Genomic DNA, 15083 nt, shown 5'->3' with positions numbered 1-15083 from the left:
AGTGATATTTATAACATCCTCAGTAAATTAGATGAGCCTATGAGCAAAATTATTATCTTACTTTTTTTAATGTAAGTAAAATACTTTCGCTGTAGTTAGGCACATTTACAAGTTTTAGAATTGCATTTATCATCAGCTATGTAAGAGAGAATTAGTACTTTCAGATCACGATCAAACATAACCATTTTAAAATTTCTCTAAAATAATTTGAAAATAATTTATTCAACGGCAGTAAAACTGTCGGTGTGGGAATTTCAACACGCAGTATATATTTGTTAAATTTCTATACTTAAATAATTGAATCATTAAACCATTGAACTAATAGTGGCTTCAATTCAAAATAATTTATAAATTGTACATCAGTTTACTTTATGTTTATAGATGTATTTTAAAAAGTTTTGTATGTATTTCAACTATGCAACAACCCTTAAATTAAATAATCAAATTTTTAATATTTCATTAACTTGTGTGTATTTCAACAATAATACATTAAAATTATTGAATTTTAAATGTTGCATTGTTGAAATCCAATTGTAGAAATAATCTATAAACTTAACCAACAGTTGTAACGTCAATACTTGCAGCCAAACAGAACTCTTTACACATCAGCAGTAAACAACAAGCAGAAACACGCAGCCATGTAGTTTTTTCATGAATTGGTTGCGCACAACATATCATTGTAATCGTAAAACAATATGCAATACAAACGCAATCCATGTCTTTTCATCCTTTACACTACCATTAATTCTAAGAATGTTTTTAAAATTAATTTATCCTCCAACATAATTCACCAACCAACTGTAAGTAAGTTGAAGTAATTTTAATATTTGACCACGTGTATGAGTACATTAAATACGCTTGCGACATATGGAAAGTAGAAGACTATAAATTAGTTGTTTGTTTAAAAATAGACTGAAACATCTGCCGGAACTCAAAACTTTGTAAATTTTTTGCCACTGGCTTACTTTAATTTTATAACATTTATAAAGTCAAAGTTTTGGAATGTTGCGAATGGAAACCTAAATATTACTTTATATAATTATGTTTTCAATTTATGTATAAACTAAAATTCTGGAGAGCAAAGGCTGTATTTACAACGTTTAAAGCTAAATATTGTATCTAGATTAGATTGCGTTTAAGTTCTATGACTTAGCTGATAAAGTACGAAAAGGCAACAATAAGATAGCAAGGTTTTTAAATCTCCCCTTGTTGTACAAATAGGCAATTCGTTTTACCAAGCTTATTTTACAGAAATTTAAAAAACAATTTTCTCTTTGATCATACAACGTTAGTGACCACATCGCAAATGTTTGTTTACTTAGAAATAATCATTATTTGGCACAGCGACTCATATGAATGCCCGATGATGTTAAAGTATTATCACAATTGAAACAACTAAAGAGTACCTATTTATTGTTATGGTCAGCCATTTGCATCGTGGATGCACGACAGCGCGTGGCAACATACAAAACGATTGTAAGGAAATAGTTATATTTGATATTTAACCCTTGATGCACATTTCGTACAATTATATTACCTACAAAACCATTCGATAACGAAAATTGAAACGAAGCATCTCATAGACCTTAAAAACACTTTGCTGTTTGATTTTCTGCTGTATTTTAGTGATTGAAAGGTTAACAACTGAACCATTGGCGGCTATGACCCATGATAAACAGACCTTTAAAAAAAATTTTTTTGTTGAGTTTTGTTTGTTGCTTGATTGACACTGACGAGTTTATTGGACCGCTGTGTACGGCTCAGAAGGCGAGCAGCTGGGCGTGACGTCAGCCAGACGCAATGTTTGATGGGTTGCCGGGTGGATGGCTTGGGGAGGGGGGGGGGGGGAGAGAGACATGCGCGTCAGCCGGGAAGCGCACCGCTTCCACGGCGCAGCGGGCGGGCGGCAGTCCAGAAATATCTGCACCAGCGCGACCGACTAAGCCCTAGGCGCGACAAGTGTGTCGCGTGGTGCTGCAGGAGGCCGCCGGGCGGCTGATAGCAGACGCGGGATGGCGTAGGTCGCGGTTGGCGTCGTGGGACGTTGCTTCGAGCCGCGGAGGTAATTGGCCGGCGAGCAGCGAGCAATCGGCCGGAGCATCCCGACCACCGCCGAGGTCAGACTTTGGGTTGTAATAACATCTTGCCTTGGACTTTGTTACCGCATTGTTTAGGCTGAAGTTATATGGTGCATTGTGTGTGTGTGTGTGTGTGTGTGTGTGTGTGTGTGTGTACGCTTGCGTGCATGATCAGTCAACAGTCAGTGAAAGCTGTCCAAGGTTGGTTTTGCGTCTAGGACCACTCTTGCTGTCATCTGCCGATCCGTCTGTACTACCTCGCTTAGAGTGAGTGATACTGATCATAACACGTACGTAAAACTGCATCGAAGCTACCAGGGTAGCTGTTTTTCTAGAGTTTTCCAAGCTAATTTTTTATACGTTCTTTGAGATGTTGGATTTTTTCTCCATTTTTATTCTTTATATTGTTTGAATGATTCTTGTAACGAGGATACACACGAATATTACATAAAGAACGCCAAATCGAGCCGATGTTTGATGTTTTCTTTGCGTTTGTGTTTTCATTTATTTGTCCATTCTTGGGGTTTCTCTGACGTACACCGTACACCAGCTGTATATACAAGGTTTTTTTTTTATGGCAAATACGATTGTTTTCAAGATGAATATTATACGTACGAAAATCTTGATAATCTTTAAAGCAGCAGCCAATGCAATACGCCTTTATCTGTAGCTAGCCCTTCTAGTTGCGCAATGACAGGGTTTTCTTATACTGACTCCAAGTAATAACACGGCAAAGATTGCACACACAAAAAATGGTTATTTCGTACAAGACATTGGTCAAAGTCTTTTGCATTAAATTTGCTGAGGGATAATAAATTTGTTAGGTATAAAAATATTTAAAAAACGTTTTTTCGCTACAATAGTCATACAATCTCCCTAGCTCCATCTTTCTATGTAAAACACAAGAATAAACAATGAACATTCATACAAACACTCGTCAAATAAAAAATATATATCTATTACTATTCACAGCCCTTTTTCAATATTGTCTACGGACATAGAGCGATCCAAAATCAGTTGGAAATTAAACGAGCCGTAGCGAGTGCCACTAAGAATAATCGGCTGACAAACAAGTTTATCTAGTTACGACTCGCTCCGTCACTCGGCAAGATAAAACACTTATTTTGTCAACTGACTACACCTTCGGTTTCACTATTAATAGTTGTGATCCCTCGGACTGCACGAGCCACCGAGACTGTGGGCGGACACGCGGGTTGCTACTCGCCTCGCAGCTCGCTCCGCACCGGGTCCTCAGCGGCGACTCGCTGGCGACACTCGCTGCCCCGGTACAGTCGCTTCCATTGCGGGGGCGACTCCTCGTTCACTCGGCCGCGGGAAGCCTAAGATGTACATCAAGTTCTGTCCCTGCCCGAACACGCCCGAATATTCACCTTCGGCCAACCTCGGGTTCATTTATATATATATTTATATTTCTCTGTTTATTTTAATGTAGCTATACTAACCTAACTAACCGTCCGTAGTGTTTTAATGTAGCTAACCCAACCGACCACTTTTAATATTTGAATTCATTTTTCTGCGCAAAAATAAAACAAATCCCGAGGTTGGCCGAAGGTGAATATTCGGGCGTGTTCGGGCAGGGACAGAACTTGATGTACATCTTAGGCTTCTCCTCGGCCGCAGCCACTGCCCTGTGGCGCGGGCGTCACGTGGCTCGCAGCTCGCTCGCGGGGACGATCTCTTCTCTACTGGCGCAGTCCGGGGATTCTGACAACTGCCTCTCTCACACATCCTGTATTCATACCGCCCCGAGTCTCCTGACGTCACCTGCTGCGCAGTAGCTGTCTGCACCGGGCCACCGCCCAAGTTACACTGCGGAGATGTTACACTAGGCGAGTCACGGCACTCTCGCCAGTTCTCATTCTTACATAGCGACCGGAACGTATGGGCCTAAGCCCCGTTACAAACAGATACCATTTGGATGTCTTGAGCAGTTTATAAATAAAGTGACTTTTCTGAAGCTGCGGGACCCTAAAGAAGTGTTCGGCACTGTCAATACAGCCGCTCACAAACACATTAAGTGGTCTACGCTAATATAAAATGTGTGGTAAAGCAGTAATTGTACCGCTGTTATATTTAATAGAGGAACACAAGATCATTATAAAAAAAAGTGGTAGGGTGTAAGTCTCGTGGCTTAAGGAACCTAGACACTTACAAAACAAGGTCAGAACGGTTGGGGCCTAAACAAGTTTGTGCGGGGTTTAAAAAATGTGTATCACAATCTCTAGTGGCAGATGCAGTTAATGAGTGGTGATGGGTACATTGTGGTCGGTTTGATCCGATGGTTTGTAGCGTCTACCTCGACATTCGTGTCGAATAATCCTGTCGTGGGCACACAAAGTTCATTGTAAGAGTGTGCTGCTACACATATGGGCGCATGTGGTCTAGAGTAGTCCTATTCCATAGTGTGGGCCAGTGGCGGATCTAGGATTTTGGTTTGGGAGGGGCTTGACCCAGTTGAGGCTAGGCTTTATCAAGGCAAACACTAAAACAATAGTGGACCCAGATGCTTTTGGAGGGGGCTTGAGCCCCTTAGCCCCCCCCCCCCCCCCCTCTGGATCTGCTACTGGTGTGGGCCCTTCAAATTTATGATTGGCTCGAAGTCTTATAAATCACGAATAATGCTGGAAGTGGGGTGCAAAACTGCCTGAGCACATAAGTCTTAATTTACACACTTCAGCATTGTTTTATTATTTTACTTGAAATTGTCTTGCCAAAAGCGAGGTCACTACGGATATACACTTCCACAGTGTTCCAGGGAACTGGGGAAGGAATCAGCCTTGGCCTATATAGCAAGGAACCATCCAAGCATTTGCTTGGGGTGATTCCGGGAAGCCATGGGAAACAGAAATTAGGATGGCCAGACAGGATTCTTGCCTAGTCAGGGGTGTATCTGTGTTGGTTAGACGGGATGACAAGCGTGACGTTTTCGTTGGTGCTTCTAGCGCGGTATCGCATCTATGCGCAAGGCTCTGAACTGGCGCGCTGTCTTCTTGTCATGCATAGAGCAACTGTGAGATTTGAGCGGTAACCATAACATTAAATGGCGGAAAAACAAAAATAATGATGTATTGCAAGTTCCTTGAGTGTTTGCAAGAATCTGCACTAGATGTTTAATACCTAAAAATAAAATGTGAGCAGAGCATTTCAATACTCACCCAAAATGTGCACATCTAACCTCGGTAACAATCAAATTCTTGTGTTATTGTTGTAAATACACGTATAATACAAAACTCGGACACAAAAATTAAAGCAGAATTCTTTAAAATATACTGAGCATGATGTATACACACAAACTGCATTTTCAACTACATTTCTTGACGCGAATTACACATATTTTCCGTGCCCGCCGCTAGAATTCGCTGCTGGAGCAGCCATGTCGACTATCGAATCATTCCATTTGCAGACAAAAATTTTAAACTATATAATGAAACGGCTTCGATAAAAGCAAAAAAAACTCCGGAAAGTCTTTAATTTATCATGTCGTCGAACATATGTGGGCTAACAATGTCTTGTATTTCTCAGTATGATGAATGCTGCGCTGTCTCTACATTTCAGTGTTAACTGTGGGTTTTGATGCCAGGATTTTTATGTTGTCATTTTTTTATGACTATAAATTATAACATAAGCAGGGGTACCCACAAGGGGGGGTAACGACGCAGACTGCATCATTAAAATTTCAGGTTTAAAGATGAGAAAAATGTATATATAATTTACATAATTATAGCTTCTAATGTGAAAATACGTTTCTGGTGCATTGATAATTGAAAGGGATCTTGTAAATCAAATTGGCAACCCCGCACTTTCCTCAACAAAAGCAGTTTGGCATCTGTCGGTTCAGGATGGAAATATAAATATTACCTGATATGACCAAAATTATTATTAGAAAATCAGTTTTAATTAATGCAAAATGTGATAAAATATAATACTAAAAAAGTATAATATTATAAAATAATTGAATAAATCATTGAGAAAATGGCATAAAAATTTTCGGGGGGGGGGGGGGGGGGCGCATCATTAGGTTAGAGGGGGGGGGGAGTCATAGTGTTTGGGAGGGTGGGCACCTCTGACATAAGGTATTAAAGGTTAGTTATATTATGGTATTATAAAGTTTTATTTTTAATACCTATGCATGGTGCAAATTATATGATGTTCACAAAAGCAATATATGCGGATCTTTTCAAGATTTCTGAGACATTCACAGATGGCAGCACTGTGGTTACATATTTCCATTTATTCGACTTCCGTTCTATTCATGAAATTACTCCTGCCAAATGCAGTAACACATCAAATTTTTATGAAAATACACATTTTAGCGATTTTTACTCTTCTAAAAATACAGTTTAAAAATAAAATACAAAAACCTTCAACAAGCTGCACAGAGGGATCAGATCAGACCCTAGGAATATCATGACATGGAAGGTTTAACATTCACAACATTTTTTTATGTACCTATGTAAGTTGTGTACATAGTTTATTGTATTGGTATTTAAGTATTTATATCACGTTTCTTGCCTTTCCAGGGTTTTGGCTCAATTTCATCTGTACAAGGAGAAACCCTTCAGTGAACATGAGTGAAGATGAAAGGTATGAACAATTTGGCAAAAATATCAATATTAACACATGCCTAGTGAAGAATTATTCACAATGCTTCCTTTATCATATTTACTAATTCTGATTATTTTAAGTTAATTAATAACTTTGGTTGGGTTTATATATGTGGCCATCTGTTAGAAATCCTTATATGAAAAATTAATTTTTGATTGAACAATTTTTTTTAAATAGTTTAATTTTTAATGTTTTATAAGAACTAATGTTTCTTTCAGTCAACCATGTGGAGTAAGTGTGAATAACGAGCTTACCACTCACTGTATCACTGGAGTTGATTATGATGTGTACATAGCTTGGTACATAGGCTACACAATAAAAAATACAATTTGAAGTATTTTTATAGGTTGACATAAATGTGAGCTTTTTACATACAAAAATCACAATTATTTTTCCAACTAGACGTGGTAAATTTTATTTTTTAATTTACAGACTTGTATTAATACCTAAATCATCATAAAAACAACAGAATACAACGTAAAACACTAGAAAACAACAGAATGCCTTACTACAGCAACCAATGAATAACCAACCACTGAAACACACCAGAAACCAACAATTAATGTTTATAAGTAACCAACTCATACCACTGACGTCTACTAACAATCGCAACAGAAATGAGCATAAAGTGGCCACATTCTAACCAGCTGAAATTTTTGTTTCCTATTTTCAATCTGTTGGTTTCTGTTGTATTTTTTGTTGTTTGTATTGTAAATTTTCGTTAGTAATGGATGCCTTGCCATTTTAAATAACGAGATCAAGAACTCCACATGGATACTTCAATCTATTTTCAAAACAAACATGAATTCAAGGTAGCCATTAGAGTATGAAAAAAAATCTAGACATATGTGTTAAAATTTTTTAGGTTTGTAACTCTGAAAGATACAGAAAAAGAAAACCAATATCAGAATGAGGCAAAAGTACATCAGGCACCATCATATAGGAAAGCACTTCCTCAGGTAAGAATTAAGTAGTTCTTAATGTAATAATATGAGCTTTGGGTACTTAGCCTAGGATGTATGTACACAATAAAAGTTAACAGTGTTGACTACTACAACATTTTTATTCTACCCTTCAATGGAATAATTTTGTGAAGATTTATTTTCTAACTAGGTTGCACACTGAAGTGTCATTTTATGTAATAAGCAGGCAGGTTCGGAGTTTAGTACTATCCAAGCTAGTTCAGAGCTAAATAAGAGCCAACTATTGGGATGTAGCACGTCGAAATTAGCACGGAACACTGTGTTGTGATTCAACCTAATAGCAGTGCCTGACGTGGCAGTGTTTCTACTGTTTACAAGGAAATTAGATTGTTTGATGATGAAACTGTAATATTATGAAAATTTAAAAATGTAATAACATAATAACTAGTGAAAACATGATAGCGCAATAGCGTAAGTTGGCCACCTGGTTGGGCGCATGAAACGCTGAGAGTGAGATTGGCTTGTGCCTCTTTGCCTCTAAGCACTAGGCATCGAATTGGCATGCAGTCTTTGCCTCTGTAACGTGCCTCTATGGAACTTTTAAGTGGTAACACTATAATTTTATGGTGGGATATTACACACACATTTACTGCTTACAATATTAAATACCATATTTTCCATATCTAAAAGAAGCTTGTAAAAACAACTGATTTTAGGTTTTTTTTTTAACTGTTCAAAAAGTACATGTTAAAAAAAAATGGAACTACCGTAGGCAAGTGCGATGGCTCTTATATTTGTAATCAAACATCTTTCAGAAATCATTGAGTGGTTTGTAAATGATGCCTTAAAGCTTGGAGCTCTGAATGTCATTTGGCAGCCACATTAAGAAAATGCATCTACAAGACAGTTTTTTGCTCATTTAGTTTGATTTTGGAATGTTAAGGTTTTAACAGATAAGTGTGTTCCTGTTACAATGTTGTCTGAGAGGAGCAATTCAAATATGGATTACCTAAACATACTATAATGTTAAAATCCACCTAAAATTAACAATGCATACTCAACAGGAATTTTTTCGCTGCGAAGGGGGAGGAATATAATGAAAATTTTTTTAATATTAACACGTGTATTCAAAAAAACTTACTTTACTAAAGTCACTAACACACTGTCAAATGGGCCTATAGTAGTGGCCATAGGCGCTCAGCACTCTGGGACATTGTCAAATATATACAGAATATTCCATAGCTCACCCTCAAGCCGAGAACAGTTATGTAAATTATGGTCCTAAATCAAAAAAAATGGAAATTCAAAAATTTTTGTAGTTTTCGAGCTATAGCATTTTTATCTAAACTAAATTTCTAAATTTCCACCTTGCACCAAATTATTAGATATTCTAACTAAACAATTTTGCTATGCAATCATAAATAACCCTTCTATTTACTACAATTCAAAATAAAATCAAACATGATATACTTTTAGAGAAAAAAATTGTTTAGAAGACTTCAGCAGCAAAAATTTACTATCAGGTAGATTTGACTAGTCATACTGTAAAACATTACTTCGCTAACTTAACAAGTTATTTGAAAATATGGCTTATTAATACAAATAACTAGCTAATTTGGCAAAGTGATTTTTTTTTACAGTGAGAATAGTTAAAGATACCAGATTGAAAATTGTTGCCTTATAAGTTATGCAAAGAATTCCCCCCCCCCCCCCCCCCCCAAAAAAAAAAAAGTATTGCATGTTTGATTTGAAATTTGGATTTTTATCAATAAGCAAATTATTTATGATTGCATAGCAAAATGTTTTATTCACAGTATCTAATAATTTGGTTCAGGGCAGGAGCGTAAAAACCTTTGGAAAAATGCCTATAACTCAAACTACGACTCTTTTTGAATATTGGTTTTTGATTCAGAACTGTGATTAATAGACCTATCAACTGTTCTCAGCTTGACGTTGATTAATGGGACAATCTGTATAAATGTGGTGACACATAGACACAGTGTAACTTAATACAATAACTGTGAAGCACAGTTGAAAATTTGTTACTTAATATGAATTTTGCATGACAAGAAGTGTCTCTTTCACTTGAGCTTTCAGTTTGTGTAGTGAAGTTTAATCTGGTTAGCAATGACCAAAAAATTAAAATTGTGTTTACAAAATTAAAAAATTAAAATATTTAAATCATGGGCTTAGTACTGTACTGTAATATGATATGGCATTTGAACGAGAGGGTCATTTTCCCTTCAGATTGTTGCGTGCCTCGCTATGTATATTCAAGTAATACAAGCAGGAATCAACATGGCATACTCCGCTTTGCTGCTGCCACAACTTGCAGCGAATGACTCTCTTATTCCTGTCGACGTGGATGAAACTTCTTGGATTGGTAAGGTAATTTTTTTTTTACCCCACTGACAGTATTCTTTTATATGTGTATAAAGGCCCCCACACACAATCAGTACGAACTGACAGTTCAAACTTATCAGTAGGTACTGCCGTGTCTGAGCGAGTACGGTGGACTGATCAGTCAGAACTGATGCACTGTGGGCTCGAGAGTTCAGTCCTAACTGCCGTGTGTGGGAACAGCATCTCGCCAGTCCAAACAAACAGTCCATCAGCTCAGTGTCGTGGCAGACATCTTTGTTTGTACACTTTGTTTGGTTGCTTTGCTATTATCTCTCTTTTTCTAACTAAAAGTGCAACTGAACTGCAACATCTAAAGTTTCTTCCAAATTCTATGATGAAGCAATACCAGCAGCAAAAGTGACCACAAGACAGATTCTGTGTGCACAGGGCCACAATTCAGTCCAAACTCTCAGTTTGGGAGCTGGACTGATCGTGTGTGGGGGGCCTTTTAGCATTGTAGTTGCATGTGCCAGAGACAATTAACAGAATGTTTACAATGATAGAGTAGAGTCTTGATTAAGAGAGTTAATGTGGACCGCTGCAGTTCTGATAACACAGAATAAGAAAATTGTATTTATTTTCAGTTGACCCATTGTGTGTTTTTCCAACTTTTATTCAGTGTAGAATATTTAATGTCACTCCATGATTTGTCCAACCGGTAAATGGTATCTTTGAGGTTAATTTTCTTTAGGCTTTCGATAACGGTAATATCATTTTATAGGTCTTCAAGCAAAAGTTTCAACAGTCTTTGATGGTAATGGCTCTTTAAGTCAGCTCTGATAATACAAAATGTCAGTTAATTGAAGCTCTGTTAATCTATACTCTACTGAATTACCATTAATGGAATTCATAGCATTTTGGTTTACGTTCATATTATGACATATTAAGTTGGGTAAAAGATGCAATGCTTATTTAAAGATGTAGATACTATTAAAAACAAAATTCAATCCAAACCATTAACAAACTACAATACTGCAAGCCAGTAAACCATTAACGACCTTCAGTCAGCTCAATATGGTGTGCATACAAGTGGCACACTGGTAAGACAAAGGACTCACATTCTGGAGAACTTGGGTTTGAATCCTGGCTTGGCCAACTTAATTTTTTATGGTTTCCCAGAATTACACCATAGAAATTCTAAAAGGCTTCCTACTGTAGGCCGTAGCTAATTCTTTCCCCAGTGTTCTTAATTAATTTGTCATGTCGTCTATAAAGGCCTTGTTGTGTTGTTAAAGCATAATTAAATAAAATAATATTGTCTGTTGAAAAATGATTTTCTGATGTTCATTTTTTTTAATTCATTAGGACTTCACAATTAGAACCGTAATATTGTTATAGACTCCCATTATAAAAAAATTAAGATATTTTCCTTGGTGATATTTTCTTGAAATACTAAGTTTATATAATAACACTTCTTCATCATTGCAATTCAGAAAACTTTTTTTATGAACTAATCTGACTACAATTTGATGTTTAAACAAATGTTACATGAAAAGCATAATAAATGTGCCTTTCTCTGCTCCAAGACTGTTAACAATGTTCCCCATCCCCATATATTTTCGATCATGTTTATTTCTTTTACCTTTACTTGGGAATATTTGGACTGTTTCATTAAGATGCTAAATGTGAACTTTCCCATTTTTTTTTTCTCCCTACAGCGAGCCTCGTGACAATAACCACCCCCATTGGATCCCTTATTTCTGGACCGCTGATGGACAACTGCGGGAGGAAGTTCTCAAGCATATTCTCGTGTGTCTCAATGTTGGTGTCATGGATCCTAGTGGCTTCAGCTACAAATGTGACAATGATTTACATTGCCAGGATTTTTGCAGGTTTGGGTGGAGGTAAATATGACTTTCAATAAAATATGACATTTGACATGTGGCCCACAATCACAGTCCACTTAATTATTCTCCTGTGCAATCTCATTAACATTTCAGCCTTGCTGTCTCACCAACATATGAAAAGTGTTTTTCTCTCACTTCTCGTAGTATCTGTGTAGTTTTATTCTGAATCGCTCGCATCTGGTATCCTGCAGGTCTCACGACCATATCCCTGGTGTACGTGTCGGAGGTGGCTCACGCGCACTTCCGGCCGATGCTGCTGGGCCTGAACAGCGTGGCGGTGGCTCTCGGCATCCTGCTGACCTGCGCGCTGGGCACGTGGCTGAGCTGGCGCGCCGTGGCCGCGTGGTTCGCCGGCCTGTCCCTGCTCGGCTATGCGGCCACCCTGCCCGTGCCCGAGAGCCCGGCCTGGCTCGCCTCCTCCGGCGCCCGCAGGGACCAGGCCAGGCGCGCCGTGGCCTGGCTCCACCGGGACCCACAGGTGAGGAGAGCGCTTCAGGTCCGTCTGCAATTGCCATCGCTCGTCGTGAAAACTGCTTAAATATCTTGGAAAAATTAATTCTAGATTACTTTATAAAACTGCACTGTAAAAAAAAAATAATGAAACCAGCACACATCAAGGAAGAAAATTATTTGATTAACCTTCATAATAGAACAGAGTAAAAAACTCTAATAACACGTGTACATTGTATGATATTAGTTTTCTACATCTTTACACAACATGGTTGTAATAATAGCTTTAGTTTCTATCCTAAGTTTTGGGGATCCTAACCAAATTGACACTTATTATTTACAATGTTATACATGTTAAATATTATTTATGTTTCTAGGACGCCCACATGGAACTTAATCGTATCATGAGCAACGTAACGGCAAAAGAAGATAAGAGAAAATTTTTCGATGCACCCATTTTCCACCCGAGCAGAGCGGAGCTCAAACCTTTGGCCATACTCTCTGCGATATTCCTCTTCCAGCAGCTTTCAGGTTCATACGTCGTGATATTTTATGCCGTCGATGTCTTCATGGACCTGGGCGGGAGCTTCGGTGCGGGAATAGACAAATACGGTGCCGTGGTGATGTTCGGCACCATCAGGTTCATCATCAGCATCGTGTCTGCGTTTCTGTCGAGGGTGGTGGGGCGTCGCACCCTGCTGTTCGTGTCCGGCTGGGGGATGGCCTCGGCTTCGTTCGCCGTCGGGGCGTACATGCACGCGACCGGCTACTCCGCGGGGTCGGGGGCTCCGAGCCAGTCTTGGGGCTGGGTGCCCCTGGCGCTGGTGCTGCTGCACGTGAGCTTCAGCGGCGTGGGCTTCCTGGTGATCCCGTGGACTCTCGTCGGGGAGCTGCTGCCCGGCAGGATCAGGGGCACGGGCAGCTCGGTGATGATCGCAGTGGCCTACGTGCTCATGTTCGCCGTGGTCAAGGCCTTCCCGTACCTGGTCCGGACGGCAGGGACCCCAAACGTGTTTGTGATGTTTGGTTTCGTAACACTCTGTGGCATTCTGTTTGTTTACAAACTGCTCCCTGAAACTTTGGGGAAAACACTGGAAGAAATACAAGAATCTTTCACATGAATATTAAAAAAAAAAAAGTTCCTAAAATAAATTTGCAGATAGTTAAATTAAATTTGTAAATTATGTACTACTTGTATTAATTTAAATATTTAGGATTAAAATTTACAAGTTGTACCATGGTATGCTTCCCATTAAAGGAAATTACCACAAGTTTGATGTTCAGTGGTTTCAGCTATAGATGGTTATCAATTAACTCGGAGAAAGAACAGTGTTTCACAACAGAGGCTAATAAATAGTTGCACAGGAATGAGGAGCGGCTGAATCGGCATGGACGAGTTGAGGGTAGAGCTTGCATGGGGTTACCCCCACAGAAGAGCCAAGCTGTAAAATAGAGGCGGAAACAGGAGCATACAAAATAAACCTATGCCATGGTGCACACTTCCCCACAATAAAATTCTCCATCAGGAAAATCCTCAGCCACAAGGCTCATGGAGTTGACTACGGACTCTGCAGGTGGGAATAGGCTGAAATAATTGTGGTGTGGGTAGTATAAAGCTGGGTGCACAATTGGAAAAAAAAAAAAAAAAAAAAAAAACCAGTAAAAGTAGGTCGGATGCACAAGATTTGACTGCCATGTTTTCGAACCTATGGATTCACAATAGTGCATAGGAAGGTCGTGATCATGGGAGAGGGGGTAATGTGCATTAGGAGGAAAAATGAATATATTTTATTCCTATTTACAGACGCATGGCACAGCAGCCAATGAGAATAGAGTACGATGCAATTTTGGTGGGACTAGAGAACTGTTTTATAATTATCAACAATAATGTAGCAAGAAATTGTCGAGATATACGAAGTTCAGGTACATGTAATTCCTGCTGTAAAAAAGAATTATTGCTATTACTACTTTATAAGTCACTAGCACTTAATGTATAAATATGTTATGTGGGTAGAATGGCAAACTAAAATTTTTACAGAATCCAAATTAATTTATACATTAGAAAAACTGTGTTCAAAAATTGCTGGTCAGATGTTGAGGGATGATCATTTGGCAGTTAATATAGTTACGTATTTACTAACACTACCGACAATGTCGGATACACAGCAAAATTTCATCAGCTAAAATTAACAGTAAGATTTCAATTGTGCTTGACCTGCCGTGCACTCGCTTATGATTTTTAATTGTGAACCCAGCTTAATACCTTGCGAAACCTATGAAATAGGTCACGTGGCTGGCTGGTGATAAACAACAAGGTAAATATGACTTCATTTCATTTTTGCACACTTAATACCCGTAACTTCACGCAGTTGCGTGGCACATTACCCTAAACCCATGCCTGTGTAAGACTGGCATTATTGTAAACATGTCAAGTTTTGTAAAAGTAATCAAAGAGAAAGGAAGAAATCGGTTAAACCCGTAAGCACATTCCATGGAACAGAGGGCATTCATGAATCATGACTAGCTGTGCTGGTCCGAGGTTTTATAGTTTGAAATGGCCTCGGTTGAAGACCAACAGAATATACGATGCACATTAATTGAGAACTTTGTATTGGTATGACATTTTTCAAATATGGTTTTGATGATCATAAGTTAAAATAATATCATCTTACACTAACACATAATTTGGTCCAAGGAAAGCATTTATCTTTATTCAAAGCATCATTCAAAATATCTCCAGACTGAATGAAATAAAA

At 38.5% G+C, this 15083-nt stretch overlaps 1 protein-coding gene across 6 annotated transcripts; it reads left to right on the top strand.

Annotated features, from left to right (window-relative positions):
- Positions 1–1873: 1873 nt before the first annotated feature.
- On the top strand, positions 1874–14640 carry LOC134542251 (facilitated trehalose transporter Tret1-like). Of its 6 annotated transcripts, none has more exons than XM_063386353.1 (7): positions 1874–2062; positions 6620–6683; positions 7570–7663; positions 9875–10010; positions 11689–11874; positions 12069–12355; positions 12705–14640. In XM_063386353.1, exons 2-7 carry the CDS (start codon positions 6667–6669, stop codon positions 13446–13448), a joined length of 1464 nt encoding a protein of 487 aa, XP_063242423.1. In that variant the 5' UTR covers positions 1874–2062; positions 6620–6666; the 3' UTR covers positions 13449–14640. The 6 variants fall into 6 exon arrangements, with proteins under 6 accessions (XP_063242423.1, XP_063242428.1, XP_063242427.1 ...); XM_063386352.1 differs by having other exon boundaries at positions 1883–2117; positions 12705–13835; XM_063386355.1 differs by lacking the exon at positions 1874–2062 and adding an exon at positions 2260–2345 and having other exon boundaries at positions 12705–13835.
- Positions 14641–15083: the final 443 nt, after the last annotated feature.

Source organism: Bacillus rossius (genome assembly GCF_032445375.1).
Source record: "Bacillus rossius redtenbacheri isolate Brsri chromosome 4 unlocalized genomic scaffold, Brsri_v3 Brsri_v3_scf4_2, whole genome shotgun sequence".
Taxonomy (NCBI): Eukaryota; Metazoa; Arthropoda; class Insecta; order Phasmatodea; family Bacillidae; genus Bacillus; species Bacillus rossius.
Note: the sequence above shows the minus strand (reverse complement) of the source record. Positions and strands in the feature narration are given on the sequence as shown.